Source organism: Gracilinanus agilis, chromosome 3 (genome assembly GCF_016433145.1).
Source record: "Gracilinanus agilis isolate LMUSP501 chromosome 3, AgileGrace, whole genome shotgun sequence".
NCBI lineage: Eukaryota > Metazoa > Chordata > Mammalia > Didelphimorphia > Didelphidae > Gracilinanus > Gracilinanus agilis.
Genome location: NC_058132.1, coordinates 186,513,494 through 186,535,680, shown reverse-complemented (window position 1 = coordinate 186,535,680; position 22,187 = coordinate 186,513,494). Strand labels below are relative to the sequence as shown.

Genomic DNA, 22,187 nt, shown 5'->3' with positions numbered 1-22,187 from the left:
GGGGGGGGGGGGGGGACTGCCAGCAGTTTGACGTCCTCCCAAGCATTCCCGCGCTTCGGGCATCGAAGTGAGATGGGGGGGAGGGGGTCTAGGAGAAAATCTCTCTAATTTGGGGGCCCACATCTCCCGACACCGACTCCTCAGTGTTTAAAGAGCAAAGATTCGTCGGTACCATGGCTGCCTTGGCGTCCCGGGCAAAGACGAATTGCCCAATGCGATCCTTCTCCTCCGGCTGTACGGAACGCGCCGCCAGGAGCCATTCAGCCCGGCTAGGGCGCCAGGCGGCGCACGGAAAAGCCCAGCGTACGCCTTCCATAGGGAGGACCCACCAGGAAACGCGCGCACAGAGTACCATTCGTGGCGGGGCGGGCACGCACGCAAGCGCACGCACAGCCCCACAATGACCCCGTTCCTCCACTCTGAACGTCAGCGTAAAGACGATATTTATTCCCCGTCTCCGCCCCTCACCGGAGGAACGCTGTCTGCGGGGGGCGTGACGTCAACGCGTATCCTAACCTAGCCCTTATCTGTAGGAAAACAGCTGGGAACGGGGGTGGGGCTAAGAAGAAACAGTTGCTGCTCTGCAGTAACTTCCTAAGTGTCTGGAGAAGGGCGGTACTTCAAGGACCGTGATAAATTTGGAGGTGGGTCGAAGCCAAGTGACAGGGAAATTGCACCAATCTTGAGCCAGGACAGGCAAGCTTGACAGCCGGCTATGCCAATAACAGTGAAGCCACTGGGAGTTAGGGCGGGCCAAGCTGGAGACCGCAGACTACTGATGCAGGTGGGTGATGATCCTGATGCCTAAGGGGAGGGAAGAGCGGCAGTAGGGATCTCCTTTGGTCCTTGGTACCCTCAGGTGAGGGTGAGACTGGCCTTGGCCCTGGGCCTATTTGGAAGATGCATGGTCTGTGGCCTCTGCTGAGGGGCATGGTCTTTGCCTTGGGCTGCGCTTCTGATCCCCTGGGGCTTTGGATGCCTTTGCACACATCCTGGGGCCTCTAGGCTCCCAGGCTGATCCTGACTTTGTGGAGTCACCTTTGTAAGCTAGGAGAGTGGTCCTTCCGCCCCTGCGGAGGTGGCGGCCCTGGGGCATCTTTGAAAGATGCTGGGATTGGAGCGGCCTTAGCCCCTCCTTGTGTGCTGCTCATATTCCTCTCTTAGACACCCTTTTCTTCAAGGAAGGAAAATGTTTGCCTGTAAGCATCCTCTGCCTGATTTGGAAAACCACTAGGGGCAACATGTGGATTTCACAAAGGTTTCCACCCTGACTTAGGAACTGTTAAAGGGAACATGAGGGGTCCATGCTTGCAATAGAAGGAGAAGTTTTGATATAGATAATGCACGAATTATACCTTTGAACATCATAGCCAAGGCTCCCAATATTAGAGTCCATATCCTTTATCTTTTTTGGAATTCCTTTGCGTGACTTAATTTCTTCCTTGAGTTCATAAACTTCCAGGAAAAAGTCTCTTCTAGAAATTGTGTGTAATTTCTATATTAGGCAATGAATGCTGTATGACATTTTCCTTTTTTTGGCCATAGCTGTAGTACTGTTCAGTGTTATCCTCGATTTATCGATTTCCTTCTAGGTGTTCTTTATTTTGTTTTCTATTTAATTATTCCTATTTATACAGTTATTATAAGATTTCTAAAATTCTTTTGAAAGAATTTAGGTTTGTTTTTCTTTTTTTTTCTTTTTTTTGGAAATTAAAGGGCTCTGAAATGAATTACTTTTCTGGTGTAGACATACATGCAAATGTTATTACTATAAAGAACGCCAAAGCTCATTTCATACTATTGTCTTTTTACTTTCTGAGTAACCTGAGAGCCAAAGATTAAATTCTATATCCAGAAGTCTCACAGGTAGTTAGTTAAGGGTAGATTAGGACTAAAATTCAGGTTTCCTGACTCCTTTCCTCTTTCCCCTATAACCTCATTAAATCATACTGCTTCATTTTATATATTTATATGTGTGTCTATATATATATATGTGTGTGTATAGGTTTTGTTAAAGAAAAGTACTGGGGGCAGTCTTCTGAGCAAAACTGACTTTACTGTGAACTTCTGTCTCACATTAGTCTGGAGACTGTAGGCATCCCCAGTATAGCCTGAGACCTTGTGCCTTTGAATTGGAACGGTACTTATACATGAGCTAAATTATAAGAATTCAGTTTAGAGGAAGTCTGCCAGGTGGGATCTTTTTTGTGAAAGTCAGTCGTCAGCCTTCCCTTGGAAAGTAGGGTGACTTCTTGGGAGTGTGCCAAATAGAGCCCTTCTTTGCAAGAAGGTCAGGTTTGTCATATTTCTTTTTTTTTTTTTATGGCAAATTACATAACCCTCCATTCCATCTATGGTGGTAATGAGGCTGGCCAAGGTCATTTTATACCTTCAAAGCCAAATGAGATAACAGCTTCAGAAGCTCTTGGATATATCTAAGACATTGAAGGCATCTACACATTCCCCTTGGCAAAGATATCTACAAGGAATTCTATATCTTAATTTATGCACACTACAATTATTAATTACAGATTCTAATGCACAGTTAATAATTGGAGTTATTCCTTATTAAATCTATTATGAGTACAACTTATTACAATACTGGCTATCTAATATGATTATATGCTGAGAATATATAGATATACAGAGGTATAAAATAACATCAACTGAAGTTGTTTAATTAAATTATCTTTTACAGTATGTATGTACCCATGCACATTGCATAATATGGAATCTTTGTTATGTTTGGTTCACTTTTATAGACGAAGTGAGAGCTATAGAAATGTTTAAGATATGATCCTCAAGTAACAGAAGAGGATTTTCTGTAATTACAGAAAGTAAGGATCATTAACTTGAGCAGCAGAGGGTGTAGTGGATGGAGTGTGAGTTTGGAGTAGGGAAGTCAGGAGTCAGGAAGACTCATAGTCCTCAGTTCATATCTGATCTCAGACACTTAACTGTGTGACTGTATGCAAGTCACTTACTTTGCCTCAGTTCCTCATCTGTAAAATGACCTGGAGAAGAAAATGGCAAACTACTCTTGTATCTGCCAAGAAAACCCCAAAAGGAGTCATGAAGAAGTCAACAGGTCTAAACAACAACAAAGAGCAATAACAGAGCAAAAAATGTGTTGACAAAGCTAATAAGTTAACATCAACTTGATATTGTTAATTTGTCAATATTTTAATGTGAAAAACAGGTTATATCCTGTTTTTTTTTCCCTTGAGGAATGTGAAAAATAATATTTCTCTAAAAGGGATGAAGAATTTAGCACTGGCCTTTAAAAAACTAAGCTAATCTGGGAGAAAGGTCAAACAATGGATAATCATTCCAGTCAGAATGCCGGTGGATTACATCTTGTGCCTCTTCCAGAGGGCATTTGGTTGAGGAGGGAATTATCACTCCTTTTCTCTTACCTAATCCCCTGAGGCCATGATATCTTCCAGTGAGATATTCTTCAAGTAGAAAACACATCTATTAGAGAAAGTCAGGTGGAGGAAGTTCCAGAGAGTTTGTCCTGGGCCAGCCAGCAGAGAAGTAAGCCTTTCAAGAATATGTTTAATGCTGGCATTTAGCAGTTGAGTTTCCAAGAAGTGCAGGAACAGGGTACCCAGCTGGGTGACCCAGCCAAGACACTCCACTTTGGAAGGAGCATTGCAAGAGCACTTGAAGAAGGGAAGGATATCATAACCCTATAATACCAAAGGTGTTAGTTGCCTTGATAACATGTGTGCCTCCCCAGTGGTATACTTGAGTTCCTTGAATCCTTATGTTTATTTTCTTCCACATTCCAATTCTGATTTACCACTGCCATCTGCCTCCTCTCTTCCCAACCACTACTGGAAAAGGTCAAACAACCAAACTAGATCCACTACATATTTATGTTATATAATCTCAACTCAGCCTCACAGCTACATATTTTTTTAATGCTTCTCTAATGAGCTCTCTCCTCATAACATCTGCTTCAGACATTCTTTTTTTCCTCAAGCCACCCACAATACTAATTCATCCCTCCCTCTCTGCAAAAGACCTTGCCTCGTATTTCAATGAAAAAAACAAAGATCATCCTTTGAGGAAGCTTCCCTTCCTAGTTTTAGATTTTAAATCACTTTAGCATCATTCCCCATCCCATTCTTTTCTTCTTTGCTCCAATCTGAGAGGATGAAGTTGTCTTTCCTGACAGTGCAAACCCCTCTCCTTGTCTCTTTGTTCCCTTCTCCTCCAGAGATTTGCCTTTTTTTTATCATCTCTCCCTAACGTCAACTTCTTTTTACCTCATGTCATTTTCTCACTTGTTGATAGAGCTATACAATTTTTACCATCCTTAAGAAACATTTACTTTATTTTACTTGTCCCTTAAACTACCATCCTATCGCCTTCCTTTCACAAATAAATTTCTAATGGAGATCCATGGCTGTGGGGAGAAAGGAGAAGCTGTTTGCCTGCACTTTTTCACCTCCCACTCACTTATCAGCCTTTTGCAATCTGACTTGCTTGTTTACTAGCTCCCTAACCAAAAATACTTTCTTTAAAGTCACCAATGTCCTCCTTATTTCTAAATTCAATTGATTTTTGTCAGTCCTCTTCCTTTTTAAAATTAGTAATCTAGACCTCTCCAGAATTTAACATCGAATACATCTTTCTGAACACTTTCTCCTTTGGGTTTTCATGACACTCTTCTTACCTGTCAGATAATTTCCTTTTCTTCTTTTCAGATACAATATCCATATCATATTCCCTATGGCAAACCCTAAACCCCCCATATTTCTTCTGAACTCTAGTAACACATCTCCAACTGCCTGTACTAATAATTTCCAAAAGAAAGCTTTTTTCTCCACAACACATCTTATTCCATACTTCTTTATTAATAGCACCACCATTGACTAGCCATCCATCCATGAATCTTTATTTTCTTTTACCACTCTTATCCTATCAATGGCCAAATTTTATACATTCTACCTCCTTAGCACCTCTCACATCCATTCCCTTCTTTGTTGTCTGTTTCAAAGAGGACCAGTGACATAGGGCGAACTGCATTTATGTCAAACAGAATTTCACAAAATCTTCAACCTCACTCTCTCTTTCAGTCATCAAAGTCCGGTGATAAGTCAAAAGTCAGGTTGCCTGGCAAGGGCCCAGGATGCTGTCAATGACCTTGGCATCTTTGATGATGTATGACCAAGCTCTAAGCACTCCACAGCCTCTTCTGTATCAGAACTAAATCACCCTAGACCAGACCATCATCACTTTTCCCCTTGCCTCTTACAAAAGCCTCTGAATTTGTCTCCCTGCCTCCAGTCTTTCCTCCCTTTAAATCCATCCTACACACAGCTACCCAAAATGAAATTCTTATAACACAGATATGACTATATCATTTTCTTGCTCAGGAAACATTAGTGGCTCTACAGTGCCTTTAGGATAAAATATAAACTTCCCTGTTTGGCATTTTAAAAACCTTTCTCTATCTGTCCCCAATATATCTTTTTTTTTACTGATAATATATCGTTTCCCTTCACAAACTCTAAACTCTGACCTACTTGTTATTCCATCTCTAACCTCCATGCCTGAAATACTTTCACTCCTCACATGTTTTTAATTCCTAGCTCTTTAAAAAGGCTTAACTCCCACACCACTTTCTTCAAGAGATCTTTGCTGGGTAGCTCAGTGGAGTGAGAGTCAGGCCTAGAGACAGGAGGTCCTAGGTTCAAACCTGGCCTCAGCCACTTCCTAGCTGTGTGACCCTGGGCAAGTCACTTGACCCCCATTGCCCACCCTTACCACTCTTCCACCTATGAGACAATACACCGAAGTTAAGGATCTAAAAAAAAAAAAAGAGAGATCTTTCCTGATTCTTCTAGTTGTTAGAATATTTACTAACACTATATTTATTTTGTATATATCTATTATTTATTTTTGTAACTATCAAAATGTTGCATCCTCTAATAAAATTAATCCTAGATTTGGAGCTGGAAGAGTCTCTGGAAGCCCTTAAATCCTATCCCTACATTTTTTTAAATTTTCTTTTTTTGTATTTATTTATTTATTTAGAGTGTTTTGCCATGTTTACACAATTCATTTTTCCCACCCCTTTTCCCTCCCCCCTCCCAGAGCTGACTAGCAATTCCACTGGGTTATGTGAAGGGTTAAATTTTGGGAGGGTAGGAATTTGAACAAAAGCCAGCAAGTAGTTTATTAAACACAAAATGTTTAGTTTATTATTAGGAAATAGGAAGGAAGAAAGTGAAAGTAATCCTATAATAGTTTTTAACTATACCCAAGATCCCAATCCTAACTAAATTTCTCTAAAAATCCCTAAATCTATCTACCTCAGAGGGTAATATCTTCTTGGAGGCCAAAGCCCTCGCCTACTCTCCTACTTTCAGTATCTGAAAACATGGCCACTATCTATTTACCTTATCTACCCAAGTTATTAATAATCAATAAGGCTATTAAGACCTGAATTCTGTTCTCTGTCTCCAACCAGAGAGAGTATTAGCAGCACACCCTCTACCCTGGAGACAAAAAGCCCTTTGCAACTCTCTACAACTGACCTACTCCCCTTGGCCACACCCTTCTAACTGTCACTAACTGACAAGCTGTTCAGCAGGGGGTCTCTAACTGACAACCTGCATAGCACAGGGTCTCTTAATGAAAAAATGAAAAATTTTGTTGTTCCTTTTCCTCTTAAATATAAAAAAGGAGAAATTAATTTTAAAAAACTCTCTCTCTTTTTTTTTTTTTTAAACCCTTACCTTCCATCTTGGAGTCAATACTATGTATTGGGTCCAAGGCAGAAGATTGGTAAGGGTAGGCAATGGGAGTTAAGTGACTTGCCCAGGGTCACACAGCTGAGAAGCGTCCAAGGCCAGATTTGAACCTAGGACCTCCTGTCTCTAGGCCTGGCTCTCAATCCACTGAGCTACCCAGCTGCCCCCACCCCCCAAAATTCTCTTAACAGTTATATATATATATAATTATTCAAAACCTATTTCCATGTCATTCATTCATATTTGCAGTAGTGTGATCTTTTAATGTCAAAACCCTAATCATATCCCCATTGAACCACGTGATTGATATGTTTTACTTCTGCGTTTCTTCTCCCACAGTTCTTTCTCTGGGTGTGGATAGTTTTCTTTCTTATAAGTGCCTTTGGATTGTCCTGGATCATTGCATTGCTGCTAGTACAGAAGTCCATTACATTCTATTTTACCATAGTATATCAGTCTCTGTGTACAATGTTCTTCTGGCTCTCTCCTTTCACTCTGCATCAGATCCTGGAGGTCATTCCAGTTCATATGGAATTCCTCCAGTTTATTATTCCTTTGAGCACAATAGTATTCTATCACCAGCAGATACCACAATTTCTTCCACCATTCCCTAATCAATGGACACCCTATCATTTTCCAGTTTTTTGCCACTACAAAGAGCACAGCTATAAATAATTTTGTACACATATTTTTCCTCATTATCTCTTTGGGGTACAAACCCAGCAGCAGTATGGCTGAATCAAAGGGTAGACAGTCTTTTAAAGCCCTTTGGGCATAATTCCAAATTGTCCTCCAGAATGCCAACCCTTCCATTTTACAGATAAGGAAGCTAAGACTCCAGCAATCGGACTTCATATTTGTATCTCTGGAACTTACTGAACATTTTATTATTAATTGGTAACCAAAAGACACTGTAGCAATTATCTAGTTCAGCCTTCTCATTTTACAAATGAAACTAGCTTGATTTGAAGTTTAAGCCCAGACTTGAAGCCCAACTCTGATAATTGTAGAATCATAGGATTTATATCAGTAATAAACTTTAAAAATAATTTGGTATGACTCCTTTGTTTTATGAGGAAATTAAAACCCTAGGAGGTTAAATTTTGTCTAAAGTCACATAAATAATACAGACCAAAGCTGGGATTCAAAATCCAGTCCTCTGACTCCGCATCCAGTGCTTTTCCTACTTCATAATGCTTTCATACCTGATATCTAATGATTCAGAGGAAAAGATCAACAGGAGACTTAATTCAACTAGACACTCTTCATGGTAACAGAAAGTTTTCATTTAGACCTTAAAAGAAAAGTAGAATTTAAATTGTAAAAGATAAGAATGAAACTATTTTGCCTTCTCTTCTCTGATAATCCACCTCTTCCATGAAATCTTTATAATTCTCTTGCCAGAAGTGACCTTCTTGTAACTTGTTTTCTCTGCCAGTCATTTGGTAATTAATCATTTACTGCCTTGTCGAAGACAGGTGCCCAACCAAAAGAGTGCAGGGTCACAAAATCCCAGGAAGAGAAAGCATCCAGGAAGAGAGGGTCAACTGTGTTAAATGAAGAGAATTTTTTAAAATAGTAAAATTGAAGGGGAAAAAAACAATCAGATTTGGGAATTAAGAGGTCATTGGTGAATTTGGAGAGAGAAGTTTCCATTGAGTGATGAAGTCAGAAACCATTTGCACAGGAATAAGGAGTTAGTGAGAGAAGAAGAAATGGGGACAAGTCCTATAGGTGAATGGTTATGAAAAGGGAGAGAGATACAGGGTAATAGACTTTGGAAATGGTAATATAAAGTGAGAGTTTTTAAGGATGAGACACCTAAGACTGTCTGTAGCCTTCAGTAAATGAGTCAGAGAATGAAGATTAGAGAGAGCTAGGATGATTGTTGAGGCCATCTACAAAAGGGAATGGGAATCATGTAACCATATTAAAAACGAATATTAATAAATGCTTTTAAAAAAAGGGGGAAATGGGATCACAGGTACGGACCACCTTTCAGTTGGAGACTATAGTAAGAGAGTAGAGAATAGATGATTTCAGGGCATTTTTAGGGGAGGAGAAAGAATATGGAATAAATATAATAATAATTGCTAGCATTTTTGTAGAGTTTCAAAGTATGTAAAGAGGTTTCCAGACATCTCAGTTTACCTTTTCCTGGAAGGTACATGCTATTATTGTTCTCAATTTACAGATGAAGAAACTGAGGTCATTTAACCTTACTAATTATACAGATAGAAAGTATCTGAGACCAGATTTGAACTCAGGTAGTCTTCCTGACTCCAAATATAGCACTTTATCCACTGGCTACTTAGCTTCTTATGTGCAATATATATATATATATATATATATACATATTGTAATGGTGGACACCAGGGATGCTAACAATTATTATTTGTGGGTTCTCACTGGGTTAAAGGAGAGACAGGAATGACAGATAGACAGGACCAACCAGGATAGGGAGACCAGAGTTTACTGCCAAGCTGTTAACTGACACAGGAATGGCAGTTAGGCTCATCAGTCACTTAGCCCACCTAGGCAATGGTCTATGGAACCAGCAGGCAGAAGGTAAAAGAATATAACAGTTTAATTGAGGGAAATAATAATGAAGTATGGGAATAAGGGATTCTATACTTACAAACTAAGGCCCCACAGGGGGCAGGGAAGGGCTTAACTACACTATCCTATTGACCTAAGCCAGGTAGGGCCCAAAGGAGCAGTACTGAAGTCACAGGGAAAGCTCCTCCAAACCTGGTTCCAGCCAGGTTTGGTCAGCTCAGCTAAAGGGCCTGAGGGTGGCTTTCAATTGGGGTCTCACAGTAAATCCAAGGATGGTCACTGGATGCCAAGAGCCAACTCTGCCAGGTGATCCAAGGTACCCAGGTAAGGAGAGTGAGTTTGAAATGCTGTCCACCAGATCACAAACCACTTCCCCACTTGGTGCTGCTCTGCAGGTCTTGTCCACTGCTGAAAGCCTCCACCTCTCAGGATCCTGGGGAATCTGGATGCAGTTTTTTCCCTACAGTATCCTATTGAGATCTCCCAGGGTTAGCAACAGTTATGTCCCCAACCACTAATGGAGTCTCTCTCAGAGTCCAAGCCCCACTTCCTGTTCCTTCATTCCATCTTCTAGCCCTTCCTGCTAGGTCCAACACTAATACTAAATTAATTGCTAAATAACCTTCACAACAATATACATATACAAGCTACTTCTTTAAGATGAATTTATATATTTCCCTAACCTTCCAGAAGAAAAAGATTTGAATCTCTGCATGTTCAAGTTTTGTTACTAGAATAATGCTAAAAATGCTATGTTTGCAAATTAATGTTTTACATAATAATGAATATGAACATTAAATTTTTATTGATGTTAAAAATCTTAGGAAAAATAAAGTAAAATCCTGGAGTTTTACAATTAAATGTTTTAACAATACTAATATACTCAACATATATTAGCTTTCAGTTATAGTCAGGAACACTTTCATATAATTGAAAATAAGTAACAACTTCTAAAGTTATCATATTTTATCATGAAATTAATCAAATTTTGTTTTTCCTTTTTAGTTCTAAGGAGAATTTATACCAGCCATGGACTGCTCACAGAATTCTCTTCGATGGACCATGTGTAATGGAATTCCACCTGATAAGAAAAGCAACTGTCTTGTGGCTGAAGAACATGGGCAACAAATCTTAAATGTACTGCAGAATTTTAGAGAGAAAAATGTCTTTTATGATTTTAAGATAATCGTAAAAGATGAAATAATCCCTTGCCATCGTTGTGTATTAGCAGCATGCAGTGACTTTTTCAGGTAAATCATTTCTTTATAATTCAAATTTCAAATTGGATAATATAAATAATTCACATTATGAAGTCCACATTTCATAATGTTTTAAATATATCCTCTCTTCATCAAAGGGTGGTGTGTTCTCTGATTATTTGCAATCCTTGTTAAAAAAAGAGTTCCATAGATGGAATCAAGATTATATATTGTGATATTTACCTTCTTTAGTAGGTTGAAAGTACAGAACCATATTTATTAAAAGTGATTGTAGGGGTGGCAGCTGGGTAGCTCAGTGGAGTGAGAGCCAGGCCTAGAGACAGGAGTTCCTAGGTTCAAACCCGGCCTCAGCCACTTCCCAGCTGTGTGACCCTGGGCAAGTCACTTGACCCCCATTGCCCACCCTTACCACTCTTCCACCTATGAGACAATACACCGAAGTACAAGGGTTAAAAAAAAAAAGTGATTGTGTCTTCCTAGTTCCTAAGTATAAAATTTTGCCAGCTGCCAACAGATGCTCTTAGAAGGTTAGTGCATCTAACATGTAAACTCTTTTCAGGCATTGGTAAATGAAAGAAATAAGACAACATATCTCAGAATATAGAAGCAGCCATTAATTCTTGTTTATTTAATTTTCTATGAATTTAAGTTCATATTTTTGTTTTAGCAATTTTATTTTCCTTTCTCTTTCTCCTGAAAAAGTTTGTTACCAGTTTGTTGATTTTGTTCATCATTTTAAAAATAAGTTTTTGAAATTTTTTTATCATTATTTTCTAGTTTTTCAATTCTCCTTCAGATTTTTCAAGATTTCTTCCATTACCTCTACAAGAGAGAGGCTTGCATAAATGAGCTTTGTGGCACAGTGGATCAATAGCTGGCTGTGAAGTCAAGAAGACCTGGATTTAAGTCTTGCCCTTGATATCTACTGGCTTTGTAAACCTAAGCAAGTCAGTTAAACCTCTCCATGCCTTAGCCAGCTCTCTAAGTCTATAAATTAATGAGGAGATGAAAACTCACATTGATCTAGAAACTTTCCTCTCAGGAAAGTTCCTAATGCCAAGGGAACTGTCTTTCCAGTCTTGTTCTTATAGTCAACCACATATCTTTATTTATATATACATACATTAAGAGATATTTACATATATCTTCTTTTAAATCAGTGCTTGGTCTCCTGTTTTATGTTGTTTTTGGTCTCATTCTTTTTTTATCCAAAGCTGAACCTAATCTCCCTGAAATTCCCCTTCCTACCCATTTCAGTCCTTGACCTTTTTTCTCTGTTTTCTTGTTTTACTTTGGTTTCTCAGTTCAGATAAGAGTGAGATACCTAATCCTCCTCCCCAAACAAATTTTTCTCTCCATATTTATTTGTAACATCCATTTATAAAATGCAATGTTTTCATTCTACCCTTTCTTATTTCTTACTCCTTTAAGAATTCCCTAAAGTCTGTTCTCTAAATGCTCTCTTGATGGAGTCATAGGATACATTGGGAAATATCTGATAATTCTAGTCCAGAGACCAAATTTGTTCTTTGTCTTTTCAACTTCCTTTATCTATATTCATATCATATTACCTTCCCTTTGAACCTATGAACCTCTGTACTACTTCTCTAAGCCTTGTCATTCTGTCTAGCCAACCACTTCATCATATAACAGAAATTAGTACCATGATGTATGCCACACCTTGTAGAAACCAATTTTCCTAAGTGCTCAAACCCTACCTTCATAGGCCCACCTTGACAGAAATCCTTGAAAAATGGGTTTCTCAGTCCATTATACTTCTGTAGGGTTACTTTATCTTTTTCTTCCTCTCCTTCTATATCCAGTCAGTCCCCAGTGCCAGTTGATTCCATTTCTGCACATCTCCCCAATCCTTTTCCTCCCTTCTTCCCATTTATACTATTAAAATACAGGTCCTTTAATGCCATTCACCTGAACTCTTGTAAAAGCTGTTTTACCCATCTTTCTGCCTCTAATTACTTTCCATTTCAATCTATCTTTCAGACTAGAACCAGAATAATCTTTATCCAAAGATTTTATTATGTCATTCCTAGATAACAAAATATTTAAGAATCTTCTCTATTACCTACTGAATAAAGTTTAAGCTACTATATGTGGCATCAATAATCTAGAACAGTGGTTCCCAAACTTTTTTGACCTACCGCCCCCTTTCCAGAAAAAATATTACTTAGCCCCCTGGAAATTAATTTTTTTAAATTTTAATAGCAATTAATAGAAAAGATAAATGTACCTGTGGCCATCACTGCTCCCCTGGATCCCCAGCACCCACCAGGGGGCGGTAGCACCCCCTTTGGGAATCACTGACTAGACCCTACCTTTCCAGCTTCATTACAGTACTACCCTCCCTCTATATTCCAAATAGTTAACAAATATTTGTTAGTCACCTACTACACGCTCTAAAGATAATCCTTTCTACAAGATAGGTCCAATTATAACTCTATTCTCTGATCTTCACTGTAATGGCCTCTGCTCTTTTACCACTCCAAAGTGGGGGGGGGGTGGATTTAAAGCTTCTCATCCACCTTTATTCTCAAGTCCTGATCCATCACTGCACACACATATTCTCTCTTACTCACACCTCTTTTTTACTTATTAGAGAAAGGTTTCTTTGTATTTTCCCATCAGTAATGATAGGGACTTATAAATGAGTCTTCCCCTACCTCCCCAAATAGTAATTCACTTCCTCGGCCTACTCTCTGATTTTTTTTTATGGTACCTATTACTTATTAACATATTAAATTCTTTAGTGCACTAGTATTCCCTTTGCCTTCTTATTTTTTCAGGTAATATATTAGTATATTTTTTAGAGAAAATCAAAGAACAAGCAGATTTCTCTATTTTATATTGAAATAAAATCTAATTTCTTAGTATTTCACTAATTTATAAAAAGACTTTATCTTTTATGTTGTTCGGCGACTTTACATATTGAATATCCTGATCACCTCCAGCACTAAGAAGACACTTCTCTCATCTCCCACCCCCAAGCACAAACATAATAACTGCAAAAAACTAATAAGTTAGGTGAGGAGTGGAATAGGGAATCTGGAGAATATCTCATTGGATGATCTCTATGTTATTAGTGAAGCAGGATACTAAATAATCCTCTAAGGGAATTGAGAGAATTGTAAAGAATGAGACAGGAAGTTGGTAACGGTAGCCTAGAAGGTTTTGGGAGCAGAAGTTAAATAACCTGCACATGAACTCACCCTGTAATGGTCTTATTTCAGGAAGAGTTTCACATGGTAGCTTCATCATATTCACTTCACTAGCCTGGACTTAAATTTATCTATTAATTACTTATATCCACATATTTGGGTTTTAGTCTATAATGAGCACACAGTTGTTTCTTCCTCCTATTCTGCTTCCACACCATTAAAAGCAGATCTGTTACCAGAAGGAACAAAGCAGTGTATGCAATATAAGTAAAAAGGCCAATAACATAAAAAAAGAAACTGAAGGTAATAGTATTATAATGACTAAGTTTTGTCTTGGTTGTTTTTTTTTACTACTTTTTTCTTTCTTTTTTAAATCTTTGTTACAGTCTTTGAGCGGGGGAGCCATATTCAGAAATGAATATGATATAAAAACAGAAGAAATTAAAATAAGATAATATATTTTAAATAATTAAATTAGAGGGGGGACCTACCTGTTTTTAATCACAAAGGGACTTTGTCTTAAGCAAAACAAAAAATTGCTCTTAAAAACAAATTTACATATTGTTATTATTAATGTGATATTAATTTTTAAAGGAATCAGACCTTATCATTCAAAGTTGTTCATTTATGAACAATAAATATAACTATGAAGAAGACTTGTATTCTATATTTAATTACATTTTATCCTTTGTGGGGCACAGGAGGAAGGAATAGCGACTGAGTCTCCTTGTCTCATCCAGATTCTATAGCCACTTCAGGACCTCACATCACCGCTTAAGAGCATGGAAGCTTTTACCTGTTGCTTCCAATCTTAAGCCAGCTGATCTCTCTCAGGCTACCTGATGGCCTCCTGCTTTCAGAAGTTTACTATATTAGTGCCAGATTTAGTGTGGATACCCAATTTGCTTTAGTCCACTGCATCTTAAAACTCCTGAACTCAAGTAATCTACCAGATTTAGTCTCCCTAGTAAAAAGAATTCCAAATCTATGCTACCCTGGAGTCCCATATTTAATCTTCAGAGAGAATGAGAATTGTTAGATTATTCCCAGGTATATTAGTAATTGGAAGCAAACCCAAATCAGTTCTGACATATACGGAAATAGAAATTATTACAATACATCTCACTATTCATTAACTATTCAGAATATTTCAATAAATATATATGTATATTAAATATGAAGACATTTATAAATTTAAATGAAAAAAGTAATATATACTATATTATGTAATAAAGCTACTACTTGACATTACTGAGGAGTTAGTTATATCATCAACATAATTATGAGTTAAAAATAGACATTCAAATCCTGAATCTTCTGCTTTAAACCTGTGTGAAACTGAAAAAAACACTTCATTTGTAAAATGAGGGAGTTGGATTAGATAGCTAAGTTTCCTTATATTCTAAATTTATGATCTCATAAATATATATATATATATGTGTAGCCATTTCAAATTTGATTCCTGTTTTTATTATTGCGTATTTGAATTAGTATTCAAAGAAAGCTGTCTTCCTCCTGAACATCCCTAATGAAAAGAATTCCACATGTGGTCTGGGAATAAAATAGCGTAAATTCTGAACTCTTCATGCTATAAATTCATTAGGACATACATTCAAGTGATAATGGACAAATTCTACTCCCATTTTACAAGGCATTTTCCTTGGGAAAGAAAATCTCATATTTTTTTTTTTTACAGGAGACAAAACTAAGGAAATTAGTAACTATTAGAGCAAAAAAGTCTAACTCAGGTTTCCTAACTCCAAATCTAATTTTGCCCCCGTATACTACACTTCCTGTCAACTTATATTCCTACTAAGTAAGTTTTCCTGAGTTGTTGCAGTTGGAAAAATTCATCAGCAGAACGTGTGGCTTTATTTCTTAAACACATATATATTATACATATATATATGGAAAAATATGTGTGTGCATATATATGTATAATTGGATAAATTAATCAATCAGTAAACACATATTAAACATCTATTATGTGCCAGGTGCTATCTGCATTCAAATAATCTATATGTTAAAAGTAATGAAACTAGCATGTTCAAAAATGTATTCCTTATGACTTTAAATCTCTTTAAAATCAGTATAAAGTCAAAAAGAAGGAAAATATTCTGTTCTATTCATATGTCATTTACTTTTGTTTTTACAGGGCTATGTTTGAAGTAAACATGAAAGAACGAGATGATGGGAGTGTTACCATTAGTAATTTGTCCCCCAAAGCAGTGAAAGCTTTTCTTGATTATGCCTATACTGGAAAAACAGAAATAACAGATGACAATGTGGAAATGTTCTTCCAGTTGTCATCATTTCTTCAAGTTTCATTTCTTTCCAAAGCTTGCAGTGATTTTTTAATAAAAAGTATTGATCTTGTCAATTGTTTACAGTTGTTATCAATATCAGATAGCTATGGTGCTTCCCATTTGTTTGACCATGCTCTCAAATTTGTACAGCATCACTTTTCTCTGCTACTCAAATCCACAGATTTTTTAGAGATTAATTTTGGAGTATTACAAAAATGTTTGGAAGCAGATGAATTAAATGTCCCTGAAGAAGAATCTGTGTTGAAAGCAGTTCTTAATTGGACCAAACATAATTTGGAATCAAGACAAAAGCATCTGCCTCATTTGATGAAAAAGGTCCGCTTACATCAGTTATCTGAGGAGACTCTTCAGGACTGCCTGCTCTCTGAAGATCATTTACTTAAAAGCACTAAGTGCTTTGACATAATAAGGGATGCAGTTAAATGTGTGCAGCGTTCTAGTGGACTCTTCCCAGATGCACGTCCATCCACGACTGAAAAATATATATTTGTTCACAAAACTGAGGAAGCAGGAGAAAACCAGCACACATTTTGCTACAATATTAAAACAGATAAATGGAAAGTGTTGCCGCAGACACACATGATTGATTTGCCAGGTTCTAGTCTATCTAGTTATGGAGAGAAAATATTCATGACGGGTGGTTGCAAAGGGAAATGTTGCAGAACTGTCCGACTTCATATTGCTGAGTCATATCATGATGCCACTGACCAGACTTGGTGCTACTGCCCAGTCAAGAATGACTTCTTCTTAGTATCCTCAATGAAAAAGCCAAGAACCATGCACACATCAGTTGTGGCTCTCAATAAATTGTTTGTTATAGGTGGAAAGACTAGAGGCGCTCGGGGCATTAGAAGTCTTTTGGATGTTGACTCTTACAATCCTCTTTCCAAAGAATGGTTATCGGTAAGCCAGTTACCTAGAGGAATATACTATCCAGAAGCAAGTGCATGCCAAAATGTGATTTATGTTCTTGGATCTGAAGTAGAGATTACTGATGCCTTTAACCCATCTCTTGATTGTTTTTTTAAATATAATGCCACAATTGATCAGTGGTCTGAACTAGTAGCAGAATTTGGCCAGTTTTTTCATGCAACATTAATCAAGGCAGTTCCAGTAAATTCCACACTGTACATATGTGACCTTTCTACCTATAAAGTTTATAGTTTTTGTCCAGATACTTGTGTTTGGAAAGGAGAGGGATCTTTTGAATGTGCAGGATTTAATGCAGGTGCTGTTGGAATTGAAGATAAAATTTACATATTAGGTGGTGATTATGCTCCAGATGAAATTACAGATGAAGTACAAGTCTACCACAGCAACAGATCTGAGTGGGAAGAAGTGTCACCGATGCCAAAGGCATTAACTGAATTTTACTGCCAGGTGATTCAGTTCAATAAATACAGGGACCCTTGGTTTTCTACTTATTTATATTAACAGCATGTAGTAGAATCTCTTTTTAAAACTATTTCATTTCCAAAAGACATTTACAGTAAAATCTGCTATCTGGCATGATTGGGGAAAGTCTTGGACATGCTTAAAAACTAGGGTTAACTGGGAGTTACCATATAAATTCATAAAGGTGTATGACATTTATGTGTATATGCATACAAGTACATGTGTATATGTATGTATTACATGCATGGACATGTTGTTATGAGTTCTCTACAAATATAGAAAACAGAAAAAAAAAAACATTTAATAGCAATATATCAGGTGTGACCACAGACAATCTACTTTGTTATAAGGAGTTGCAAACTGTATTGGTAGAAGTAGCATCAACTCAGGGAAATTATAGATTCTTGAGGTAATGAAAAAAGTAACATTAAAACATTGCTGATAATAATTTAATCTTACTCTGAGGATTCATGAGTCTGCTTGAAAGACTTTTATGTATACCAAAACAAAGCCTTCAGTTTGGATGGGATTTAAGTACCTAATCCATGGAATTTTGTTCAAAGTATAATAAAACCAAAGCTAATGGACCTTGGTTATTAGAAGAAAACAAACCATCTAGGCAATTTTAAAAACAGGTAAAATGTATTATTAAATTATATTAAAAAACCTCAAAAATGGCATTGCTTAAATTTCTGTCTTTTCCTTAGGAAAAAAGGAAGAAGGCTCTGGAGAGTCCTAGGGGATTGGGGATGGGAGGAGTAATGAACAGTTATTTCGATGTTTGTAAGGAAACAATTCTATATGCTTCCTTTTGACTCCGATATTATTGCCATGCAAGACTATTTTGGATTTTCCCCAACTGTGGTTGAGCTAGTTAAGAATGTCTGGTTAGTGAGTAAGAATACTGGGTAAAAGAATGTCTCCTGTGTAAGCATTTTGATTTGTAGAGATTGTGATTATTGATATATATTTAACATTCTCAGTTTGGAAGCAAGGTTTTTTTTAAACATCTACATAGTTTTGTGATTATTACACATTTGATTTGTACATAGGATCATAGATCTAGAGTTGGCAGGAACCTTAAAGACCATCTAGTCCAGCCCCCTTATTTTATAAATGAGGCTCAAAAAAAGTGGTTACTTGTCCAAGTTCACATATATATTTTTAATCAAAATGTATTTCATTAGTTATTTTACCACCAACTTTTGGTACCTATTAGTTTTAATATTTCTTTTTAGTTTGAATTTAAAAATGGATGATCACAAACATTTCAATATACAAAGAAAAAAAAGCAGATCCTATATAAAACTGTGAACTTGCCTTTTTTCCCCAAAAAAATATTTTGCCCAAGTGTTCATTATAGAGCTACCAAGTGGAATAGTGGATAAATCATCAGACCTGAAGTCAGGAGGACCTAGGTTTAAATCTGATCTCAAGATACTTCTAGCTGTGTGCCCCTAGGCAAATCACTTAACCCCATTTGCTTAGCCTTTGCCCTTCTGTCTTAAAGTTGTTAGTAAGACAGAAAGTATAGATTTTTTTAGATTCATTTTGTAATGCAGAACTAACATTATTTAATCCTCTATTAAAAACCGATCATGGAATTTTGTTAAAAAATTTACTTTGTAAAGTACTTCAATAAGACTATTTCACTCCTTGGTAGAAGCTGAAATATTCCAAGCCTTTATCTATTTTAGTAATAACTTCTTTTCCTAATCATGATTATCCAAAGCTTCCTGGGGGATAGAGATATTTGTGCATCCAATATTTGAAGTGCATGGTTTTGCAATGGGTTCATAGAATATGTCAAAATATGCTCCATATGGTTCCTTCTTCCAAACTTAATTTCCGTATAACAATTGGAGCAAAGTGAAATAGCAAGAATAGGATAGTTTGTTGCTCTAGTTTAATAGTAATAATTTATTTTATATAGTGCTTTTAAAGATTACAAAGACTTCACAATTTCATCTCATTTGAGCCTCATAGATATTTTTTTTGGAAATAGAAAGATTAAATGACCCCTCCATCATATAGCTGGTAATGTCAGTGACAGGATTTGAGCTCGAGTCTTCCTGAATCAAGATCCAATACTTTCCTGGGTTCAGTACTTTACTCACTTTACCACATTTCCGCTTGCTATTTAATTTATCCAGTTTCTTTCAAAAGCTTAAATAGTTGATTTTAATGATCACTCAGTTGAGGTTAATGGAAATTTTCCCTAGGTTTAACATTGGTTGGAAAATAAATGCCAAATGTAGCCTAGAAAATAAACAAAATCTCTCATTCCCTTCCACCTTTTTCAAGGGGAGATATATTTTAAAATGTCCAATGCTGTATATCGCATTTAACTCATATTATTTGAGTTTTTTCTCATTGGTAAATTTTCTGGATGAATGAAATATTTATTCCTTTAAGCACCAGATTGTTTTTATGTTAGCCTTCTTTATAGAAATCTTCCTAAAGTGTATTACTTATTTCCCTGCCTTCATATATGATGTCTTATTCTCTCAATATTCTGAATATAATCTTTTTTTGATGATTTGAGGGACAGCATTGGAGTCAGACTGACTCTGGTTTGGTATTCTGACATACTAATTATGTGACGCTGGGCAACGAAGCAGTTAACCTCTGAGTGCCCTAGACAGATCTCCTAAGATTGACTAAAGGTTGCAGAACACTTGTTGATCTGGGTTATCAGAAGAAGTTTCCTTACAGTGAAATTATAGGTCCAAATTTTTTTAAGCTATTGCTTCAGTGTCATTGCTACAAACTGTACTGTAAGGGAATGACACCTGGATGAGTTACTGAAATATATGGAATGGTGTCATATCCTTCCTTGCCAGTTAGTTATGCTTTTTTCAGTGCTTCAGGTTCCAGTAGCATTATACATGACTGATCAAAGATTGGTTTCATTTCAGGTATAATTCTAAGCTACCTCTGTCCTAAGGATAGCTCTATACCTCTCATGGGAAAAAAGTGCATGGGTTTTCTAATAGCTATTTTTCTTTAAGGTATTTTTCTTGAATCACAGCCATTCCCCTGCTTGAATGAAGTCAGCTCTCTGAATAAGTAAGACATTAATGAATTTGCATTTCCTAAAATTATATATATCCTAATTTGAACTTTGAAAGGAAGTTTCACACCTTGCATATAACTATGCTCTTATGATCTTGTGAATGTAATTATTTATGTTAATGGCAAAGCATGTTCATTTGGCACTAGGTAAAACTATATAATATTGTTTTCTGGCCTATTGGCTCACTAATTCCCATCACTGATTCCTAGAGGGACTAGGCTAAAATATGTAAACTTCTCATTCCAACACAAATGAGAAAAATAATTCAAAGGTACAAGTCCTACTAACCATAAATAAGCATTTTCTTTTTGATGTTTAAATGAAATAGTAGATCTTAGAATCACTGACATCTTAAGACATAGAGAAGTAAAATGACTTGCCTATGGCCACATAGCAAGTAAATGTTTGAAATAAATTTGAATCCAGGTCTTCCTAACTCCAAATTCTATGTCTTGTCTATGACTTTACCATGTTGCTTCTCTAAGAGCAAAATGCACACTCAGAATCTGCATGTCCTATTGTAACTGAATGTGGGCTTTTGTATATCATATGTTATATAGACTTTCGTGTATATAATTATGCAACTTCTTTCCATATAAGAAGGAAAGTATTTTGATACACAGCAGGATTTTACATTTTAGATTGCTGACATGTTATAGTTTATATGTATAGAAGAAGCATGTGTCCTATTTTTCTTGCAACTTAAAATTTGAATTCAACAAGGGTATAAAGTATGCAGAATCTTACACATTAATAAAATTGATTTGAGAGGCTTTTGTCTAAGTTATTTGAAATATCTTTATTGTTCATATTAGTGATGGGCAAACTAAAGCCAGCAGACCAGATGTGGCCCTCTGAAATGTTCTATCCGGCCTCGGGACATTATTCCTAATCTGAGGAATACAATGAGTAGGATACAATACAATGAAACTTCTTAAGAGTTGCCTTAGAAACAGACTGACAGATGAGCATTTCCTTTCCTTTGGCCCCCTCTTTAAAAAGTTTGCCCATCACTGGTTTATATCATTGATTTTCCAAAGCACGGACCCCCTCCCTGCCTTGCCATGCCATGAACCCAATGGATAAACCATCAGAGAGTTTTATAACTTACCTTCCCAAATAGCCAATTGTTGGGCTTGTTTCCAACACAATTAAACCATCCCTTTTGCGTATTATACTATTTTCCAATTCTGCTCCTTCTAGAAGGTAGCTGACCTTGGGGCTGACTATGCAAGCTACAAACCTCTCCTACAGTGCTTTCTTTGCAACCTGGATACCCAGAACAACTGTGGAGCAGATGAGAATGAATTATGATACTGTGTTGCATATTCTCATCAGGTTGTTTTTCTCCCTAAACCACATTTCTTCTAAACTTCTCTATTTTTGTCAAGGACAACACTATCTCTTCTGGCAGTTCCTATTATCAATTCCCTTGTTATCTTTGACTTCTCACTCACTGTTAATCCCCCCCTCTCCTCCTAGACACTTGTTCTTTTCTCAATGAGTTGCTGAAAATGATGTAAGCATGTATATAAAAACTCTTCTATACTCTTGAAAAAGATGGAAACAACTAATATGTATTAAAAATATTTCCAATAAAGAGTTTAGATGGATTTTGAGCTTAAATATATTGAAGGGCTAATAAAACACAACTTTGGGCATTACCTAGC

At 36.8% G+C, this 22,187-nt stretch overlaps 1 protein-coding gene across 1 annotated transcript; it reads left to right on the top strand.

The window, feature by feature from the left end:
* Positions 1-719: 719 nt before the first annotated feature.
* Positions 720-17,480, top strand: KBTBD3 (kelch repeat and BTB domain containing 3). The gene is made up of 3 exons (XM_044666285.1): positions 720-784; positions 10,332-10,576; positions 15,875-17,480. Exons 2-3 carry the CDS (start codon positions 10,356-10,358, stop codon positions 17,478-17,480), a joined length of 1,827 nt encoding a protein of 608 aa, XP_044522220.1. The 5' UTR covers positions 720-784; positions 10,332-10,355.
* The last annotated feature ends 4,707 nt before the right edge of the window (positions 17,481-22,187 follow it).